Source organism: Pteronotus mesoamericanus, unplaced genomic scaffold (genome assembly GCF_021234165.1).
Source record: "Pteronotus mesoamericanus isolate MK-2021 breed Mesoamerican mustached bat unplaced genomic scaffold, CSHL_Meso_final contig_20, whole genome shotgun sequence".
Lineage (NCBI taxonomy): Eukaryota > Metazoa > Chordata > Mammalia > Chiroptera > Mormoopidae > Pteronotus > Pteronotus mesoamericanus.
In genome coordinates, this window is record NW_026555085.1 from 20,408,218 (window position 1) to 20,432,131 (window position 23,914).

The 23,914-nt window shown below is 36.9% G+C and overlaps 1 protein-coding gene across 1 annotated transcript; it reads left to right on the top strand.

The window, feature by feature from the left end:
- Window positions 1–18,391: 18,391 nt before the first annotated feature.
- On the top strand, window positions 18,392–21,049 carry IL17A (interleukin 17A). Its single transcript, XM_054568611.1, has 3 exons — window positions 18,392–18,418; window positions 19,523–19,725; window positions 20,812–21,049. The coding sequence occupies exons 1-3, from the start codon at window positions 18,392–18,394 to the stop codon at window positions 21,047–21,049; spliced, it is 468 nt and encodes a 155-aa protein (XP_054424586.1).
- Window positions 21,050–23,914: the final 2,865 nt, after the last annotated feature.

Sequence of the window (23,914 nt, forward strand, 5' to 3'; positions counted from 1 at the left end):
AACAATGTTGAACATACAAAATAACAATTAAGAAACTTCACTAACTAAACTCTAATCACAAATTTCTTAACAAAATGTTCTAAATACATACAGGTCCCTAGTCTTCTTGTCATCCACAAGGATCGTCCTACAAGAAAATCATTCCAAATAGCCCTGTTGAAAAGTATCTCAATCCTTTCCAAAATCTAGTTTTTAATCTTTCAAGATTATCCCACGTGGCCCCTGCTTCCTCCAACTAGACATTTCCATCCTACTCAAAAATCATTGCTCTGAATCAGCCCAATGTATGGCTGCCTGATCTCTGACTCCATTAAGTGAAAAAAGCCTTTCTCCAATCTGGGCCAAAGTGTTGAGCAAAGTGTTGACATTCTGGAGATTTCTATCAACATCTTGTATGTATTCCTCCTGGCCAGTGCTAGTGCTTAACTCAACCTTTAGTGACACTTGATTTCTTCCCCTTGAATTTCTCTAAGATATCTAAGCAAAATGTTTATCACAATGGTGTGACAACCCTCATCTTGGCCTGGCTCAATCCCAACTTCATCCTACCTTCTTATGGCCAGTCAGACACCTAACTAAAGTTTCTTCTTGTTAAATGTCCCGTTTCTCTTCAGGAAACCAATAGACTCTCCCAACTGAAAACAAATGCATATACACACAAATTTTTACTTGTAACTTTAATAAATTCACAGATCCTCTGAATCTCATCCATAGACTTTCTAAAAATCCATGGACCCAAAATTAATAATTCCTGTCTCAGAACCTTCTATCTCTCCCAGGTTCTGGTCTAAGCAAATATGGTTCCCAGCTCATGTGTAATCAGAGCTGACTAACATCCACAAATCCTGTGTGATCCATTTACCCTCTCAATTCTTCTCTCCTAATAAATTGCTAACAAAAGTTTAAACCTTTATAATTGTATAGTTTTCAAATGACAGCCATACAAAGTCAAAAAGTGAGGAGTTGTCTAGTTTCTGCAGAAATCATTTACAGGAGCAAAGTCTTGCTGAAATGGGACCATTCTGTGTGCAAGAAAAAGAGCTAACTGGGCAGAAGCAGAGCTGGAAGTTAGGAAAGATGGGATTAGAAAAGAGGGGCAGCCCCGCACGGGAAGGACCTTGAGGAACAACAAAGAGGTCTAAACTTTATCTGTCCTATAACTTTACCTTTTGAAAGAAAACCTTTGAGGACAGCAATGGCTAAGGAAAATAGATGTGGTTTTAGTGAACAACTGGCCTTCAAGGAGAAGGGTCTGGAAGTGGGGAAGTCCCTAGTAGGAGGTGATGCTTATTGGATGAGCTTGAGGGAATGTGGTCGGGAAGAAGGGTGGAAAGAACTCCCACTCCACTGCAGAAGAACACCAGAGAATCAATAGGACTCACTCAGCAACAAATTGCACCTAGTGCCAGGACTCAGAAGGGAGGTGGCTGGGGACGAGAGAAAGGCAGTGAAAAGTCAAAAACACTTAAAAAGTTTGGAGCTCATTATTTTGGAAGATATTACTAAGAGACAAAACAAACAAATGAACTGAATTTACAAAATGGGTAAAGTTTGTTTAGAAATAAGGATAAGTTGCTAAGACAGTTATAACATCTCTTTCTCCCAATATGTTTAAAGGATAGACATTTAGGCAAGTTTTTAAGAATACCTATTGATTGGATAAGCTCTCTGGATTATTTCTATTTTTTTATTCTGTAGATCTATCAGCCTAAAGCCATATCTACATGCTGTCCAAACCTACAGATGAAAAGTGAAAAAGGTTAGCCTATTTGGATATAATAGTACATAAATAAGAAATAAGTTATATTTAACAACGAGTAGAAAACTTCCTAACACCCCGATTTGTCTTTCTTCAGATGTCTTGTTATGCTACACCCAACACAAAACAATCTCCTTAGACTGGTAGTTCATCTTCTTTTTATATATCTTCTTTCTATATATTACAGACTGCATAAAATTTTGAGCTCCTATAATAACTCATTGTGGTTGGTGATGAATATGATTATGATGATTAAAAATAATAATATATAATATTTATGCCTGTGTGTAAAAAATATTCCCATCCTTACAATAACTTTATGATGTAAGTTCTATTATTATCATTATCATTTTAACGGTAAGGAAATTGAGGCTGAGAGAACAGTAAGTAACTTAACTATGGTTACATAGCTAGTAAGCAACAGAGTGAATCCAAATATGTCTAACTCAAAGCTGTCTTATTAACTTGTAAACTCTGAGTTTGTCTCATCCAGTGGTCCTAAAACTATAACTCTTGCTATTTTTTTATATAGTAATAGTTCAATAAATGTTTACTGAACGGACGGAAGGATGAATGGGTGGATAGATGGATGGATGGATAATGTTTGGTGAATTAGGACAACTAGTGGGCAATATATTTCTGCTGAGACCCAGGCTCCCAAACAAAAGTATTTCTACAGCCTTCTTATATGTACACCCTGCGCCCTGCTGAAGTATCTCTTCTAGCAGCAAGCATATAGGCAGAGGAGTGAGTTTCTCACCTCAGTGAAATGGTTTGTCAACCACTTCCTTGATGGCTGTTTACTCATCATGTCTAGCAGATGTTATGTTTAGCCCACACAGGATCCTGGCTCCCTGTCTCTCACTTTCAGGCATTAAGCTCACCACATTTGATTTTTATGCTTTATGCAGCAGATGTTATCCAAAAAAAAGTTTAAAAACTACATAGGTTCAGCAGGATCCACACAAACTTAGATAAAACATACTACTATTTTTAAGTGGCAGAAAATAGGTCCATATCTAGCTTTCCCAGACAGGAAAACCATCTTGAAAAGATAATAAGCATTATCTACCATATATATGCTTTGTACAATACTAGAACTGCAACTTAATAAGTTTAGCTCGAGGGACAAAAATATTTGTATATAAATATATAGATATATATATACACACAGTACACATAAAAATTATATAATAAATATATAGACCATACATCTATAAATTACAAACATATTTAAAATATAATGTGTTTGACAAAATATAAACAATCTTATAATGCAGGCTGAGGAAGAATGATAAAGCTCGAAGAGCTACAGGCATCCTTGTCAAGATTTGACAATATAGTGGAAAGAAATTTGCCACCTAGATATGTTTTTTTCCTCTGTAGCAGGAGGAAATTTACTTAGAGCACATAGACCATTTAGAATGTCTTCCCAGCCCACACTCCTGTTCTTTGAGAACAGCGGTAAGTTAACCATAAGGCTGGATCTCCAGAGGTCCTGCTTATACCACATGATCCCCCCTCCACCAAAGCTGATGAGCTCTGCGACTCAAATTAAGCCAATGAGGCTCTCCAGAATCCATGGCTTGGAACTAAGAAATGCTTATCAGTGGACCTGAGAATATGTGAACATGGGAAAGCCAGACGCATAGAGAAAAGGAATTCAGAGAGAGCTATGCCATATTTCAAGGACTAGGGAGTTTGAGTAATTCAGGAAGCAACTGCTTGACTCCTGTTTGTTGTTCAGCTCTCATTCCAGTATTCCTAAATTCCTGTGGTCATTTCTATCCTTGGTTTCCTTGAATTATCTTTATATCCTTAAGATTAATTTCACATTTTTGCTTACACTAGCTCAAATGAGTTTCTATTACAAAGAAAGGAACTATATAATCTTCCAAATTTCTTACTAAGACATAGACAATAATACAAAAACCCGAATATATTCTATCATAATAATATGCATTTGAACAAACATCTAATTAATAAGGTATTTACCACTGTATTGATTAACAATGAATAATTTGAAATGCATTTTATATCCATTAATAGGAGACAAAACAAATAAATGAATGATGGCATACATATATAATTAAATTCTTAACAAATATTTTTAAACGATATGTACATCAGAGATTTTTCAGAATTAATTGCTTTTCTTCAACTACTATCATCTTACACTTAGCATTATGTTCAAAAGGTTTAACTCAACATTTGTCTAACGATTAAAACCCTGACTTATGCAAAGTTTTTCTCCATAGCTAAAATGCATTATGACTGTAATGTCCTAGTTCTTCAGATCAAACAGAAAACCAATCAACCAATCTGATTCATAGCCAGCATATAATATTTCCATAAATGGTTCTTATGCTCAAAGTTTACTTCTTCCTGCTTCCCTTCCCACCCTGCTTTTTTTTAGAAAAGAAAAAAGGTGGGGAAAAAAGGTTACTGATCTTCTAATCCAGCCAGGAAATTAAGCAGAGCACTATTCCTTCTACCTCAATTCTCAGTGAAGCATAGACATATTGACAACTCTCTGCTCCTTCCTTATTTATTTTTATGGAAATCTCCACTTCTAGGTGATCAACATAAAATAATTATATGTGGAGTATATCTTAGTCTAGAAAGAGCCATAGCACTAGACAAAGAGGGGTTGTCAATAAAACAGAGATACTAGAAAATAAAACAGTAAATGAAAAAGGTGATACCTTCAAATGGATGAATAAAAGATTAATTTGATAATTTTTAAGGCTTCAAATTTTAAAACTTCAAAAGTATCAGAAAGTCAACTTCAGAAATTTGGAAAGTCAGTTGCAAAATAAATTCTTTAAATGTTTTCAATATCAATGTTTTCCGTTTGGCACAGTGAAAAAAGCAGAGAATCATATATATCTGTGATCAGTCTCAGGGCTACCACCAGCCAACTAGGTGACCTTGGCAAAGCAACTGAAACCTGCAAATTTTGATAATAGTATCCTATAGGATTATTATAAATATTAAATGAAATAAATGAATGGATAAATACAAAACATGTCTTGCTCTGTGATGTCAAAAAATTTCTATCATTCACCTTTATTTGACACCTACCACATGGCAGACCACTGTTTTTTTAATACCTTCATAGGTTTTATGTTGTAAATATTTTTGTTGATGTCTTTAATGTCTATATTGCCCTTGTAATAACATTACCTAGAATTATTAAAAAGCTTCATAGATCTCTGCCAATTTATCTTAAGAATTATTTTTATTATATTTGATTATCATGCATCTGTGAATAGATTACAGTACATTATATTTATGATCTTGTGGACAAAATAGCATATTTTTCTTAACAAAGCTATTGACATCAACACAATTTCTATTTATTCTTACCAAGCAAAAATTGGTACGGAAGTATTTTGAACGAAAATATTCACTTCCATGCACCACGGGAAAGTAAAAACCAGAAAACTGTAACTTAGAGATGCCTGAACAAACAATCTTTATAAAACTTTTTGTTTAATAATTTACCTACTACAAAAAAATAAAATAATGAATATGATCCATCACAATTAAACTTTTCATAGTACTGTAGCCACACAACAAGCTCTTTTTTCCTAACTCACTCTGTTGGGCCTTGTTACTCTGTGTGTGTGTGTGTGTGTGTGTGTGTGTGTGTGTGTGTGTGTGTGTGTGTGTTAAGCACTTGAGTTGGAGTTGTTTCCTTCTGAGTCAAGACATCATTAAAAACAGTTGTAACTTCCCAGAGTTATGAATTCACAAAGGTCCCTCTTCTTATACAACTAAGCATGTATGACCTTGCCAGTCTTCCTCTTTTTTTGCTTTTATGTCCTGACATCACTGCTCTTCAGCCAAATTCGGTCACTTTGCAAATGTAGAACTCTTCAGTAATTTTACTGAGCACCCAGGTATTAGAATTGTTGCTGTTACAGGGACATGACTTAGAGAAGTCAGAGACATATTGAAAACTTGGAAGCAAACAAAATACTTAATAGGCAATTGCTTAAATGATCTGCTGTTCTATTTCTCGAGAAGTTAAGTAGCTAATCTGTCTCAAACATACAGGGTGGGGCAAAAGCAAGCACACAAACAAAAAACTTTAAAAAGGCAAAATGTTTAGAATATATTGTAAGGTAAGACAAACGGTTACAAAAAAGTATTATTGCATGGCCCAATTTTATAAAATAAAATACTTATAGCCTTTTAATATATTTTCAAAACCTAGAAAAATTTTGTAAAATAACAGCAGTATAACTTTGTAAAATAACAGCACAGTATAAAACAAAAGCTTGTTTCTAAGAGCCGATATTACAAATTAATTATGCTTTCTTTCTTTTGCTTTTCTCCCCGCTCCCTCCCCCATTATTTTGTATAACAAATGAGCAGCATGTATCATTTTCATAAGAAGAAAATCTGTGTTTGTGTGTGTATGCACATGCATGTGTGTAGAGAGGTAGAGATAGAGATTTATAAAATACATACATCCACATATACAGAGTGGCAATACTAAGTCCAATACAATATATGGTAAACTTTGAAATTCCGTTATTGTCAGTACAAAAATAAATAAATCATAAGGACAAATTAATTATTTGCAGCTATCCTTATAATAATTATCAATTTGGGACTATTCTTTCCACTAATCAGAATGTCTATCTACTATCCAGGTCACTGGTTTACAGGTAACTTAAATGTCTAAGAAACCTAGTTTGTTATCAGCAGTTTGGTAAGCACAGAATAGAAATAAAGAGCCTGGATTACACTGACTGTCAGCTCCTTGAAAGCAGGGCCTTGTATGCTTGCGCCATGCCATATCCCCAGAATTTAGCACAGTGCCTGGCACATAGCAGGTGCTCACGAAACTTTTGTTGAATGAATGGCTATTTCATCCAGGTCATGTGGAAGCCTGAAGTAATCTCCTTATTTCTTCACAAAATTGGCACGAAATGAGCAGATAACTAGTACCTCTCAGATCCAAGACCTCTTCTCAAAAAAGTTTCACAAACTCTGACAGATTCTCATATCCTGACATTCCCATAAAAATTAATACTTTATCAACATTCACTGAGCACACAATACATGCTAAGCCACATGTATTACTTAATTTACTCCTCACAGTTTTGTGTATCTATGAGTCATGTCCTATACTCTCTATTTTGCAGACATTTTATAGACAGGAAACTAAGACGTCAGTGATATAATTTTCCCAAGGGCACACAACAACTAAAGTGGAGCTGAGATCTGATTATGGGAATTTATAGCGCCAAAAATTTGTCCTTAATCAATATACTACACAGGAGCCCTTCATAAGTCCTTACTTCAAAATGCAATGACAAGAACAACTCCATCGTCTCTAAGGAATTAGCTAGCTTCTTCCTTTCTGATAATGAGAACTATATAACCAAGCATATCTACCTTTTTTCTTTGGCTTCCAGGAAGCTCAGAGACAAATATAGGCCTCAGCTAGAGTAATTGTATTATTCCTTATGGACAGTGACTTTAGGTTTTCTTTTTCCAGATCTTACCTTTTGCCTCTATGTTCCCTAGGCCTGATTCATAGTTTTACATCTACTTTTTGTTATAAATCTTCTCCAACTTTAGAATAAAATCTTAATTTTAGAATAAAGGAATATAGCATCATTTTGCATTAATTTAATTTTACTGTATTTCCCATTGCCAACACAGCCACCTCACCACAGCATCCTCTCACATTGTCTAAAGAAGGAAAACCAATTAGCAATTTGTTCCCAGTTCATATACTATCACCTTTCCTTTTTATTATGTTCTGTGGTTGTCTCTAGGTTTTATTAACTTCATAATTGCTGAAAAGAAAATAAAGCTGACAACTTTATAGTTCAACCTCAATATGTGGTTTGGTTTGCTTGTTTAATTTTAGACCTTACTTTTCAGTGACATCCGTTCAGACTTGAAACTTCAGTCATCTGCTGACCTTAATTCTCAGGGTATCAGAAGAAGTCAGCATTACCAAAGGGAAGACCAGCTGTAAAACAAATTTGCATGTGCCCGCTAATGTACAGGTATAGAATTCTAAACTAATTTGTTTGAAAAAAAATGGAAAGTTTTCTGACCCACTTTAAATCAGTGTTTCAGTAAAAGGCTAGTGAGAAACGCAGCTAAGGAAGAGGCTTGGTTTCCATGAGGTTAGTAGCTGTTACTCAAAGGAGAAATTGACATGCTCACATCATGTGTTTGGTGGTGGATTTGAATGTAGGGATTGGGGAAACACTGATGGATTGCAGTTGTTTTACGAAAGATGACATGATATGATACACCCTCCTTTTTTGCATGGCTTGGTATCTTACACATCTTCCAGGCATTATCTTGGTGCTCTGGGCCTGGGAAAGATGTGTAAGAGCAAGCCTCATTTACCGAAATGACAAAGACATTACGTACTGTTTCGAAGTCACCAGGAATGGAATGCCTTTCAATCCAACACATCACATAATGTAATAGCTGTTCAATGTTCTTTTGACCATATTGATTAGGTATGTTTTTGAAAGAAGTCCAGTTTTGTGATTTGATTCTATCAGATAAAAATAATTTAGTCTGGATTAGGTAACAGCCGCATAAAAAAACCTATAGTAGAAAAAAGAAAATCGGTTACACAAAGGAGCTGTTTCTAGAAGACCTTCATCAACCCTGTTCTTGCAAAACAACAGTTCTGGCCTCTGAGCTGAGCCTCTGGTACATAACACCATTAATACTTTCTAGTTGAAGGTCAATAATCTAGATCTTGATAAATTGGATCTAAATCTGGATCTCAGTGAAATGCTGATTTGTAAGTTCCCCAAGACCCCTTGATGACTCTCTATTGCAAACCTTCTCCCCTCTTAATATCCTATCTCCTTTTTAACATATCCTCTTATATGCCAGCCTATTTTCACAATGTCAGCCCCAAGAGAACTCTCTGCTATTCATTACCCTCCCTATATTAGATCAAAATCAAAAAGTAAAGGAGTCTTACTGGGGATGTGCACAGTATTAAATAAAATGACACCCTCTTCTTTCAATTATCCATTGGTTTTAAATTAATCTCTAATGATAGTACAGTGCCCCTTCCTACACTGAGACCACCATTATGTTTTATTTTTTAAGAAGTCTATATAATAGAAATAAAAAATACAATAGTATCTAAATGGTAACCCTACCACCTAAGCAAGACAATTTTTTAATTAGCTTACTTATATATTTTAATTTTAACAGCGATCTTAATTTTCCACCCAAAAAAAAGACAAAAGACTCCACAATATTCTCTCCTTGATACAAAAGGGAGAAAATTTTCTTTTTTCTCTTGTATTATTCTCTGATGTAAACAGGAAGGAATAATGTTTGGTGAACTAATAACATCAAGGAGCTTTGAAAATCATTTTTCTAAATCAAGAAGTCCACATTTTATGAGTATCATCCCTTGAAATGTGTGTTTGCCTTCTAGGACTATTTCCCAGTCCCTACTGCTCAGCCTCTTCCCTCCACACCCAGCACTCAACTCCCATTTTGTAGTTACCAATAATTTATGGATATCTGTTTCCAAAGTCTTCAAAGAAGCAAATTGATAAACCTGAGGAAAACTGCTAGACAAAATAATCACCCCTAATTTACTTTTCCTATATGTCCTTTCTCTAAAAATTTCATAAGTAGCAAAGATTATCTGGTGTAAAAGTTCATTTTTTCAATTTTATTTTTTACTTACAGTTGACATTTAGTAGTTTTTTATATTAGTTTCAGGTACACAGCATAGTGGTTAGATAATTATATAATATACAGAGTGATTCCCCTGGTAAGTCTAGTACCCATCTAGAAAGATACATCGTTATTACCATATTACTGACTATTTTCCCTATGCTGTACTTTACTTCCCCTTGACTATTTTGTAACTGCCAAGTTGTTCCTCTTACCCTTCTCCTTGTTCTCTCATCCTCCATCCCCTCTCCTATATCATAGATACCACATACAAGTGAAGTCATACACTATTTGTCTTTCTCTGTCTGACTGACTTAGTGTAATAACCTCTAGATCATCCATGTTGTAGCAAATGGTAAGATTTTATTTTTTAATGGGTGAGTAATATTCTATTGTGTATTCTATTGTATATATATATATACACACGCACAACATCTTCTTTATACATTTATCTATTGATGAGCCCTTGGGCTGTTTCCATATCTTAGCTATTGTAAATAACACTGTAAGGAACATAGAGGTGCATAAATCTTTTCAAATTAGTGTTTTGTATTTCTCTGGATATATATCCAGAAGTAGAATTGCTGGGTCATAAGGTAGTTCTATTTTTAATTTTTTGAAAAACATCTCTACTGTTTTCTGTAGTGGCTGCAATGATTTTCAAGCCCATCAACAGTGCACAAGTGTTCCCTTTTCTCCACATCCTCAATACTTGTCTGTTGACTTATTGATGATAATAGCCATTCTAATAGATGAGAAGTGATATCTCATTATGATTTTAATTTTCATTTCTCTAATGATTAGTGATGTTGAGCATCTTTTCATATGTCTATTGACCATCTGTATGTCCTCTCTGGGGAAGTGTCTATACAGGTTCACTACCCATTTCTTAATTTGGTTGTTTTAGTGTTGAGTTGTATTAAGTTCTTTATAAATTTTGTATATGAAACTCTTATCAGATGTATCATTGGTGAATATCTTCTCTCATTCAGTAGGTTGTCTTTTCATTTTGCTATTTCCTTTGCTGTGCAAAAATTTTTTAATTTAATGTAATCCCATTTGTTTATTTTTTTGTATCCCTTGCCAAGGACACATATAAGAAAAAATACTAAGAGAAATATTAGAGAGTTTACTGCCTATGTTTTCTTGAAGAGATTTTATGGTTTCACCATAAATTTAAGTCTTTAATCCATTTTGGGTTTATTCTTGTATATGATATAAGAAGGCAGTCTAGTTTCATTTTTTTTCCACATGCATCTGTCCAATTTTCCAAAAACCATTTTTTGAAGAGACTGTCTTTTCCCCATTGTGTATTGTTACCTTATTTGTCATATATTAAATGAACATTTGGTGTGAGTTTATTTCTGGGCACTCTATTCTGTTCCATTGATCTATGTGTCTGTTTTTATGCCAGTATCATGCTGTTTTGATTACTACAGCCTTGGAATAGTTTGATGTTAGGTAGCATGATACCTCAAACTTTGTTCTTCTTTCTCAAGATTACTGTGGCTATTAAGGGTGTTTTGTGGTTCCATATAAATTTTAGGATTTTTGTTCAAGTTCTGTGAAAAATGCCATTGATATTTTGATAGAAATTGCATTGAACTTATAGATTGCTTTGGGTAGTATGAATATTTTAATGATGTTAATTATTCCTATTCATAAGCATGATATATGCAATCATTTATTTGTATATTCTTCTGTTTCTTTCTTCAGTGTCATAATTTTCCTAGTACAGGTCTTTTACCTCAGTTAAATTTATTCCTGGGTATTTAATTTGTTTTTGAAGAAATGAACAAGATTGTTTTCTTAATTTTGCTTTCTGACAGTTCATTATTGATGTAAAAAATGTAACCAATTTCTGAATGTTAATTTTGTATCCTGCTACTGTACTGAATTCATTTATCAGTTCTAATAGTTCTTTGGTGGAATCTTTAGGGTTCTGCATGTACAACATCATCTCATCTGTAAATAATTGCAGTTTTACTCCTTTCTTTCCAATTTGGATGGCTTTTATTTATTTTTTTTATGTCTGATTGCTGTGGCTAGAAATCCCAATACAATGTTGAATAAAATTGGTGAAAATGGACAATCCTGTCCTGTTTCTGATCTTAAGAAAAATGCTTTTAGAATTTTCCTGTTTAGTATGATATTAGCTGTGAATTTGTCATATATGGCCTCTATTATGTTATATTCCATCTATTCCCAATTTGCTGAGAGTTTTTGTCATAAATGGATGCTGGTTTTGTCAGTTTTTTTCTGCATCTATTGATATGGTCATATGATTTTTATCCTTCATTTTGTTTATGTGCTGTATCACATTAATTAATTTGCAGATATTGAGCCAACCTTGTATCCCAGGAATAAATCCCACTTGATCAGTGTATGATCTTTTTAACATATTGCTAAATATGGTTGGCTTATATTTTGTTGAAAATTTTTTATCATATTCATCGGGGAGCCTGGCCTATAATTTTCTTCCTTTGTAATGTCTGTCTGGTTTTGGAATCAGGATAATAGTGGCCTTATACAATGAGCTTGAAGAACTGCCCTCCTCTTGTTTTTTTTTGTTTTTTTTTTGTTTGTTTGTTTGTTTTTTAATACTTTGAGAAGAATAGGTGTTAACTCTTTTTTAAATGTTTGGTAAATTTCCCTATGAAGCCATCTGGTCCAGGGCTTTTGTTTGTTGGGAAATTTGTGATTGACTGGTTTGATTTCATTGGTAATAATCAGTGTGTTCAGATTTTCTTTTCTCCTTGATTCAGTCTTGCAAGATTGTATGTTTCTAGGAATTTATCCATTTCTTTCAGATTGTCCAACTTGTTGGCGTATAATTGTTCATAGTATTTTCTTATAATCCTTTATTTTTGCGGTGTCAGTTGTTGTCACTTCTTCATTTCTAATTTTATTTATTTGAGTCCTCTCTCTTTTTTTCTTAATGAGTCTGGTTAAAGATTTATCAATCTTGCTTATTTTTTCAAAGAATCAGTTCTTGGTTTCATTGATCATTTGTACTTTTTTAGACTCTATTTTGTTTATTTCCTCTCTGACATTTATCCCTTCCTTACACTCTTTGAGCTTTTTTATTCTTTTTCTAGTCCCTTTTAGTGTAACATTCGATTGTTTACTTGAGATTTTTTTTCCTGTTTCTTAAGGAAGGCCTATATTTCTATGAATTCCCACCTTAGGACTGATTTCACTGTTTCCCATAGCTTTTGTGATGTTAAGTTTTCACTTTCATTCATGTTAAAGTCTCTGATATTTTCCTCGAAGTCATTGTTAACCCATTTATTATTTAGTAACATGTTATTTAGCCTCCATGTGTTTGAGTATTTTTCAGGAATTTTTTTTTTTGTAATTGATTTCTAGTTTCACATCATTGTGGTCAGAAAAGATGCTTGATATGATTTAAATCTTCTTAAATTTATTGAGGCTTGTTTGGTGGCCTAACATGTGGTCAATCCTCGAAAGTGCTTCGCTGCAGTTGAAAATAATGTATATTCTGCTACTTTGGGGTGAAATGCTCTAAAAATATCAATTAAATCCATCCTGTCTAATGTGTCATTTAAGGCTACAGTTTCTTTGTTGATTTTCTTCTTGGAAGATCTATCAATTGATGGCAACATTGTATTCAAGTTCCCCTAATATGACTGTGTTCTGTTGATCCCTCCGTTTATGTCCATCAATATTTGCTTTATATATTTAGCTGTTCCTGTGTTGGGTACATACATGCTTACAAGAGTTATATCCTCTTGTTGGATTTACCCCTTTATCATAGTGTTCTTCTTTGTCTTAAGGTCATTTTTTCTAATGCAAGTATTGCTACCCCACCTTTTTTACCCTCTCCTTTTGCACAATATATCTTTTTCCATCCCTTTACTTTTAGTCTGTGTATATATTTCATTCTAAGGTGTGTCTCTTGTAGACAGCATATATATGGGCCTTGTTTTATTATCCATTCATCTACCCTATCTCTTCACATTGAAAAATTTAATCAATTTACATTTAAAGTGATTGATGATAGGCACATAGTTATTGCCGTTTATTATACACATTTATAATCCTTTTTTCTGTTCTTCTTCTTTAAAAAGTCCTTTAACATTTCAGTAATACTGGTTTAGTGCTGATGGACTACTTTAGCATTTTCTTGTCTGGGAAGCTCTTCAGTTTTAAATGATAGCTTTATTAAATAGAGTAGTTTGGGTTGTAGGTCCTTGCTTTGCATTACTTTGAATATTTTGTGTCAATCACTTCTCACCTGAAATGTTTCTGTTGAAAATTCAGCTAACAGTCTTATGGGAGCTCCCTTGTAGGTAAATAATAGCCTTTCTTTTGCTGTTTTTACATTCTTTCTTTGTTCTTAACCTTTGCCATATTAATTATGATGTGCTTTGGTGTGGGTTTCTTTGGGTTCATCTTGTTTGGGACTCTCAGCACATCTTGAACTTGCATGTCCTTTTTCTTCACCAGAGTAAAGAAGTTTTCAGTCATTATCTTTGCAAATAGGTTCTCAATCCCTTGCTCTCTCTTCTCCTCCTGGTACCACTATGATATAAATGTTGTTATGCTTGATGTTGTCCCACAGGTCCCTTAAACTGTTCTCATTTTTAAAAATTCTCTTCTCTTTATACTGTTTTGATTAAATGTTACTTGATATCTTGTTTTCTAAACCACTGGTTCAATCCTCTGCTTCATCTAATCTGTTGCTGATTCCTTCTAGTGTATTCTGCATTTTAGTTATTGTATACTTCATTTCTGACTGGTCCTTTTTTATGATATCTATGTCCCTTTTAATACTTACTATCTCTTTGTTGAAGTTCTCACTGAGGTCATCTATTTTTTCCCCTAAGTTCCTTGAGCAGTCTTATAACCACTGTTTTGAACTCTTTATTTGGTACACTGCCAGCCTGCTATGTTGGAGGAGGGCTCAACATAGAGACAATGGTGGCTGTCCCTTTAGCCCTTGCCCTGAAGCTACACACCTCATTTTCTCCCTGTATGTCTCTGGAAACCCTCCTCCCTCAGCTGCTCTCCCTTCACTGGAGCCCAGGGTGAATGCCTGTGAGCTTATGAGTCTGTGTACAGGTCCTTTAAGAGGATCCTTTGATTCCTAGCAGACTTTCATCTCACCCAGACTGATGAAATCCCTGCTGAATTTTACAGCCGGATGTTTTGAGGACACCATTTCCCAGCACTAGGGCTCCACTGTGTGGAGCCTGATGTGGACTGAGACCCCTCAATCCTTAGGGTCAATCTCTGTGTCTGAGATATCCTTCCTGTGTCTCAATTGCCATATGTGGGTACAGGGCCAGACCGATTAGCATCCCTGCACCTCCTACCAGTCTCCATGTGGCTTCTTCTTTATGTCCTTAGTGACAGAACTTCTGTTTAGCTAGTCTTCATATGGTTCTCCAGGTTGTTCTATAATTTAATTGTAATTTTAATGTGATTATGGGAGGAGGTAAGTGCAGCTTTTACCTACTTCGTTTTCTTGACTAGAACTGTCAAAATTTAAAAACTCATTTTATAAAGAGGGAAACTGAGACTCAAAGACATGAAGTATCCAAGGACATGTGTAATTAATAGCAAGCCTACAATGAAAACAAAAGTGTCCTCTTATCCAGTGTTCTAGACACCCTAATTCTTAGTCCAGCATTCCTTCTATTTCAGCAGACTGGGATCCTAACCTGAGCCAGCTGCCTCTGTAGACAGATCCAGAGGAAGAGCCCCACCCCACTCTCTATACTCTCTTTGTGCTTCTGACTGCTCTTCCAGAGGCACAGGTTTCCAGTTCAATTATGCACCTGGAAAGCTAGTCCTACTCAATGCTGAGCACAGTCAACTTCAACTACCACATCGATCTTATCATTTTTACACTTTTGTGAAAACCTACCTTGTTTCCCCATTCTTATTTTAAAGCAAGGGTTGATATTTCAAAGAATGGCACACAGGCTGGATTTCATTGGCACAGGGGGCAAACATAGGCAGATCAGGTAGAGTAGGCTTTTCCTCCTTGGCCATTACCAAAAGAACTGGCAGCACATTTTCCTCCACCTCATCCTTGCCAGGGAGTACAAGAAAGGAATGCTTTTCTCCACAGCAGGTGGTCCAAAATAGGCCAGAACATTGTCACACTATTTTCAAAAGGATCAGGATGGAGAGTCAAGATATTAGCAACTCAATATAGTCATTGGAATGCAATTAGGCCCCCAAAAAGATTATTTAAGATTCTGAACTACTCAAATAACATTACTCATACTGTCAATCAGTAAAAATATTGAGCACTTACTATTTACTAGACACTATGTTAGGTGACACAACAACTAATAAGATGACTACCTCTCTCCAGATAGTTCACAGTCTAGCAAAAGAAAGTTAGATATGTAAACAAATGACATGCAATACACTAGAAATATGCAGGAACAGCTGTATATCAGAGAGAAATCAGCAATGCAAAAGCAATCTGTGACAACCCTTGTTGTATAAAGCTTGACATTAGGCTCCATGAGAGTTACAAAGACAAGTAACGCACTGGCTTTGAAGGATTACAGTAAAATCTAAAAATGGAAATAGACACATATCTTAAACACACTGTCCAGCTGAGTAAAACACAATGCAAAATGAAGCAAAATTTACTAGGGTGGTAGGTATAAGCTACGTGTTATGGAAACCATTCATTCAAACTAAAATAATCAGGAGAGACTTACAGATATACTTGAATAGGACCTGGAAGGACAAGTAGCATTTTGATAAACTGAGGATGAGGAAGGGCATTTCAGATACAGTACCTTAACAAAAGCCGTATGGGCATTAGAAGGAGGACAATCGGCAACCATAAGCCCAGGCCATGAATCATAGTAGGAGGTGAAGCTAGAAAGGTAGCAGATCTCAAACAGTTACTCGAATACCAATTCTAATGCTAGTGGGTTTGCATTTTCTCCTTTACACAAACTAATGGGATGAGAAAAGTCACAATCAAAGCCATGCTTTGAGAATTATTATTGCAGGAATTTTGAAGGCAGGTGGAAGGCAACAATGGAGAAAAGCAAGGGTGCTATTAAAACAGTGCAAGTGGATGAGAGTGTAAGTTAGAGCAGCGGCAGTAGGTCTAGGAATAGGTAACAGATGTAAGAGACACAGCAACTTCTAAGAAAATCACCTGATCACATGTAGAAAAAGGACCGGAGAGCTCACAGTGACTCCATGTCTTCAAGGATAGATGGTGGTATCAAGACCAGAACTAGGGAAATCATGAGCAGCTGCATTTTACTTTCTCTTCTGCCTGAATCTGCTTTGCCATCAAGATCATCTACCATCCCCCCTGAGATAAAGCTACTCATGGCCTCCCTCACTGATCAATCAGGATCTATCTATCCAGTTAAAACAGAAGTCACTTCAAACACTTGCGACAGAGTAATTTCACCAGGAACTGGTTACCAAGGTGTTTGAGACTGGCATCAGCAAGAGGCTATTGCCATTCCAAGGCTATAAACACAAAAGGTGCAAGTAGTGCCCCAGGAAGCAGTGAAAAGACTCCTTCACCAACTCTCCTTCCTTCTTTCTACTCCTGCTCTCCTACCCTCTGGCAACATATCCCTCTGGCTAAACACAGCTAAAAGCCTGCTGACCAGGGAGTCTGAGAAAGCAGCTTGAAGTGTCAGTTCTCTGAGATATAGATAGATCGGGGCAAGTAGGAATGCATCTCAAACAAGCCCAAGAGTCAGCTAACTTTTTATACACTCCAGTTGTTGAGTTAGAACTGCTAGTCAGCCTGCCTGAATTATATGAGATATCAACCTCATGAATAATATGAAATACCAGCTAAGAGGGCCTGGAGCCATGTTCACCTCACTGGGGAGAAAGGGCAGAGAGAGGGTAACATGTAGCCAACCACATCTGTATCTACTCAGCCCTCATCTTTATCATCCTTATGCTGATGTTCATTGTTCCCGAGGGGAAGCTTCTCTCAAGAATCTGATATCAAAATTCATCTCAAAGAGTGAACAGAAAAAGGAGAAAACCATACCTTTCTCTCTTTCCTTCTTATCCTTCCTCATTCCTCCTCTCCCTTTTTGTGCCTATCATTCTCTATATTTCATTGCCCTCTTTTCCTCTACTTTTATCACTGTTCTCCAGTCTCTTTGTATATTTCCAATCCCTTCCATTTTCGGTCTACATCTTCTCCCTCCAACTGCATCTCATTCCTCCTGAAGAATTGCATGAATTAACAAGTTTCTTGGTTAAACATGCTTCTAATTGTAAATCTCATGTCTCTTGAATCCAGTTATTAATCTCTTAACAGAGCAAACATTCGACAAAGGTGTCAATTCAATAAAAGTAATATATCCTGTCATCATTAAATTATTCCTTTGTTTGTTTGTTTATATGGTGAGATTTTGAGTAGTTTCTGAAATGACCTCCATAACATCTGGTTAGGGGATATGATGAGGAAAGGAATTATTAATTGGGAAATCAAGGTACATGGCACCAGAAGTCTTGAATGTTATGTCAAACATTTATTTGCCCATCAGCCATTAAAATAAACAGAGCTCTTATGGCAGCTTCATATATGTCCATAAATAAATGATATAAGCTCATAAGTAGAGCATCTTTGCTGAGCTTCCGGCAAGTAATAGTTCTTTGAAGAATGAAGAGAGGAAATAATCTTTAGGAACATAGATTTCAATCCTTCCCAGTTTCCTCCATGAAATCAAGCAGGTGTTACTCTCCATTAAGGGGAGGTTCTTCTCTGACCTCGTTTAGGGTTGGAACTTTTGACCAAAATGGTGTCACCCTGAACCCACTCTGACACGCCAACGTAAGAGACCACAAAAGGAGAAAAGTCCTATAAAAAGAGAGAAGATAGCATTACCCTTTGTGCGTCTCAAAGCTGACACAAGCTCGCCCATCTCCAGTGAATCGAGAGAAACTGCAATGGCTCCTGAGAGAACGCCCTCCATGGTGAGTCGTGCACTAACGTGCAATGCTCTTGATGATTCGGATGAGATAATACTTCTAGACTGTGGGCATGAAATTCTGGATTCTGACTATGGAGATCTAAGAATTCTGATCATGTAGAATAGGAAGTGAAAGCTTTGGTAAATACTTGTCACTGTGTAGCATTTTCAAGAACTGATACACATCAGTCTGAGAGATGAGATTAAAACGGAAAGATAGCTTAGACTGGGGCTAAACCACACAAAAGTATCACATAAAGTTGTACAGTAAGAAAGAATGTTTATTGAAAATCTACTTTTCTGAGTACAAGTAATTTAATATAATTCCCCCACAGTATTTTTCTTTAACCCATAATAAGAGAGGTCACTTTCCTTGAGGATTTAATAAATTATGGCAATGATTTTTCTTTCCATTATCCTATTACTTTACCATACTCTTAGCATGCCGAACCCATTTATTCTCATCATATGCAGTGTACCTGTGGTTTAGAATAAATGGTTTTTATATTTTTAAATATTTTTTTGAAATATAATCTGATTATAGAATCAATATATGTAAATTAAGAAAACTGTAAAATATACCTAAGGGGAATATACATAGGGGATCCAGTTTGGGGTTGAATATTTGCCAGTGGTACCAACAGCATTTCTAACACAAATACTGGTATCACTTGGATTCTCTATGGCTTTTTCTTAAGTGCATATTTGCTTTCATGTTGGGTTTCACAGAATGCTAAGTTAGAGAACAATGGTGCAGGAAGGCATTTCCTCCTAGAAAATCAAGGTCAATATTATCCCAATGACCTGGCTCTGACGCATGCACTAACAGGGGGATGACTTGTCATTTTTACTAAAATTACAGCCAGCCAATGCATAATGTGCCTTTCCTAAATCAAAAGATGAATGTTCAAGACTAGTTAAAACTCCATGGTCTTAACATTATTTTGGTCGCCTAACCAGGTACTTATTAAGTGATCTGAAAATTTAGAATAGATGGTTCTGGAGCATAGTATGTTCTCTGTGATTAGCAATACAATCATTATCACAATTTGTTAACAAAAACCACATGCTAATCCAATCTCCCGCTTCTCTCTCCTTTCCCATTCAGTTCCAGTCACTGCTGCAGCTGCTAACTCTGGTGGCTATACTGAAGGCAGGAACAGCAATGCCACGAAATCCAGGATGCCCAAATACTGAGGACAAGGGCTTCCCTCAGAGTGTGAGGGTCAACCTAAACATCCTTAACAAAAAAACGAACTCCACAAGGCCCTCAGATTACTACAACCGATCCACCTCACCTTGGAATCTCCAGTAAGTAAAAGCTCCAGATAAAATCTCTCCATTCTTTTATCTTTTATGCATCAGACTGCCAGTTAAATCACCTTGAGGAAAATTTTACTCACTCAGACTCATCAGTCAAAACTGGAAAGGCCACTGTGCAAAACAATGATTCTCAAACTTTTGTTCCATAAATGTATTTGATAGTCACAAGACACCCTCTCCCTCCCGCCCCGTACCTGTTCTGTTAGATCTCATTGTCACTGACACCAAAAACCCACTCAGATTAATGGTGACCATCATTCTAATATTTATGATACCCAAGTCTATTGTTAGAATCCCAGTGGAGAGAGAAGTATCATGTTGGGTATTTTCACCCGTTTTTCAGTTAGTGTTGATCCCCAACAGACCTGTATTTACTGTGTCCTTAATACATCTAGTATTTAGACCCCATAAGGAATTAAATAATAAATGTATTTTGATAACTGGATTTTATGCAAATAAGCCTCAATTATGTGGCACCTACATATTCATCTGACAGTAGGGTTTCTTCTCCTCTCCCCATTACTAAGTATAGTTCAATTCAAACTCAAAGCAAATCATTCACTCAGCTGGAGGAGAGAGGGAAGAGAGGGTTATAGAGGGGCTTAAGCTTTTGTTTCCAGCCCTACATATCAGCTCTGGGCTCTGTTCCAGGAATGTGTTATCAGATATAGTTTTGATACATTCCATGTTTCAAAGACAGACTTCCTTAAGTGGCATTAACAACTATCTTATTCCTAGATGATTCTCTTGGTCTACCCACCTACCAAATGTACCCTAAAAAAAGTACCCTTTATGTCAAACTTAAATCCCTTCTGCAGCCTCAGTCTTTTTTTTTCATTCTTCAGAGAAGTTGGGAAAAACTGATCATCATCTTTTTTCTATAACATTTCATGTGCTTAAAAATCCAAGTTTTCCTGAACCTACCTTTCTTTTCAGACTAACAGCCCTTAGAGAATTTGCAATGCCTATAATTTGCCACCCTGTGAATTTGTCTCCCTTCAATGATCCCTGTTTGATTCCTTTCCTACTTTATCAGGAATTCACTCTCTTCCTGGTTTTTGTCTCCCCCTGTAGCCGCAATGAGGACCGTGAGAGATACCCCTCTGTGATCTGGGAGGCAAAGTGCCGCAGCTTGTTCTGTGTCAGCCCTGAAGGGAAGATCAACCACCACCTGAACTCCGTCCCCATCCAGCAAGAGATCCTGGTCTTGCGCAGGGATCCTCAGCACTGCCCCCACTCCTTCAGGCTGGAGAAGATGTTGGTGAATGTGGGCTGCACCTGCGTAACCCCCGTCGTCCGCCACCTGGCTTAAGAGTTTCTGCTCTGACGCCAGATCCCCAGAGGAGTTAGGCTCTCTGGGGAGTAAACCCACCCCCATTTCTGACCAAACTCACTAGGGTTCTTAAATGACCTCACTCACCTGAAGTTTCAGAAGTAACACTTTGGTTCAGAGGTTGAGTCTGAATCTCCTTTCCCTTTCTACAGTGTGGAAGCGGGTTTAGACTGAATACCAACTTGCTTCTTATTTTAAGGCTTTTCTAAGGGTTTTAAGTTATTTATGTATTTAATAGGCCCTGAGATAACTTGTGGGCATAAGATGCCATTTTAATGAGTTACGTGCCTTATTTTATGTTTTTTTAAGAAGGCAGTATTTCAGACTTAGGAATTTTATTATTTAAAAGGTAAAACCTATATTTATATGAACTATTTATGGATCTATTATGTTTCTGAAGTCTTTAGTGTGATTGTCTGTTCTGCCTGGGAAAATTCCAGATAGGAATAAAGGGCAGGTGAAAATTTCTGGGTTCGTACTACATATAGATACAGGGTTTCCTCCTCCTTGTCTCTTAGAGGAGCATGGCATAGCTGGGGGGACGGGGGAAAGACTATACCTAATTTCATATTTATTAATTTAATGTTTTAAATTGTTCAAGTTTCACGGAGACAGCAAGTCTAATGCTCTGCTCTGTTAAACCCTTGTAATAAAAATAATTTATAATAATAAAGTTTGGCAAGAAAATGTGCTTCCTTATATTTTCTCATTAAAGTACTTCAGCCAATTAGCCAAAGAACATGGATGGATGACTGAGAGGCACAGACAACAGTGCGGCGATGGCCAGAGGGCAGTGGGCGGGGCGGATGGTGGAGGTGGGCAAAGGGGGGGCGGCGGGGGCGGGGAATGAGAACATCTGTAAAAATAAAGTTAAAAAATAAAAAATAAATAAAAAGAAAAGAATACAAATACATAGAAAAGAATTGATAAGATATGCAAAGTACTTAATTCAGTTTCATGCAAATAGCATTAAAATCTTTCATGGAACTGAAGGTAGGCAAAGGGGTAGAAGGTACGGATGGAAAAACACTTTGCTTGGAGTGACGGGTGCATGACGCAGTGCCGTTGTGGACTTGAAACCTGTATGGTTTTGTAAATCAGTGTCACCCCAATAAATTCATTAAAAAAAATTTTTTTAAACATACTTCAGCCAGCTCAACTCTTCCCTATGTAGAAAAGAATGCAACTTCTCTCATAGAACAAAACAAAGCATGCCTTTGAGTAATAACAGCCTTGACCCACCCACATCCAAGTTCTCAATTTTACATGCTTTCAGGACAATACAGGACCAACGCTCTCATACTATTAACCAGTGCTGTGGACATAAGCATTCCAAAATGAATTTATTTGTTTATAAACAAATAAAATGATGGCTCTGGGAAAATGACAGGTTATTATCAAAGATCATACAGAAAAAAGAAAAGACCCTCCCAAAAATATGAACTGAGGTTTGACAGGAAGGGGGAAGTTCTGAGAGAAGATGTAATTTTCAGACTAGGATATTCAAACTCAAACTCAGGCTTCTTTTGAAAATTAATGCCAATCAGAGATCTAGAAAGAAATATTTTTCTCTTCCTCAGGACACGCCCTGGGATGACCCTCTTTCTCTGAGCTTCTGAACCAATGCATCCCAGGACACAGAAAAGAGCCACAGAAGCGAAACGAACTTGAAAGATGAGAAAAGTTCAGTCCAAGTAAAATAAAAACTGAATCACATTCAATTCCAGAGTAGTTTCAAGTTTCAAGTCAACCATGTTTCCATGCCACAGCCCAGCATGCTGTCTTGCTCTACTTCCGAGGCCCCTGGAAGGTCTCAGACTGGTCCCCCAAGCTCTCCGATTCTTGGAAGACTGCCGTCTGCACTCTGTTCTCCTCTGTGCTTTAGCCCCCCTCAGGGGCCCATGGCTTTGCTCTGTTTCATCTCCAATTCCAAACTCAGAGTCGACCTCTCTAGCCCTCGTCTTTCACTGTTATTTATGCATTTACATCTTGATTCTCATGGCCATCTCCTGTCATAGTCTTTCCATAATAGATGCATAGGCACCTGCCACTGAAGCTTCTCACAGCTTGTATGTTTTAAAACCTCATGTTCAAATCCTGCTTCTCACTTTCCAATTTTCCCTGAATAGTGGTGGGGAAAATGAAAATTGAGTTTTGTCTTGGGATGGGGTGTGTGTGTGTGTGTGTGTGTGTGTGTGTATCTCCTTAGTCCTGAATCATATGTAACTGAGCAAAGTGGGGCTCGTGCACATGGAGCCTTGGTGCATGAGCCAACAATTAGTGTTGAGGGAGACAGGTTCTTATTTACAGGATTCCAGCCTTGGCGGGGAACTGGGAGCACTCCTGCTTGGAGCCCTGCTCTCCCATGAGAGCCAGCACATCCCTTACTCCCCACCAGGCTATAAGTCAAAACCAGCAAAACCAGAAGTTCCTCATATCCTTACCTGTTCTTAAACTGGCTGTGCAAACAGGTCTCCACCCCCTCTGGAATATACACTGGTGGATTTCAAAGTCGCCTTCCTCTCGCAGCAGCTCTCTCCTTCAGGATCTGGGGAACATTGTCCTCAGCCTCCATGTCGTAGTCCAAGGAAACGTGCTGTGTTACACTGGATCATGGTGAAGTCCTGGAAAGCACACATCTCAAGAAAGTGGCCTCTCCATATGTCCTTCAGAGAAGCCAAAGTCAGCGTTCCCCGGTCATAGTTCAGCATTCCAGGCATCTCCCACAAATCCATACTTGGTTCAGCAGGTTCTTGAAATTCCCAGCCCCATTGCTTTTCTGGATCCCCCCACAGTTCCATCAGTTCTCTCCTTTCACTCTTTCCTCAACCCACATGGCCGCCT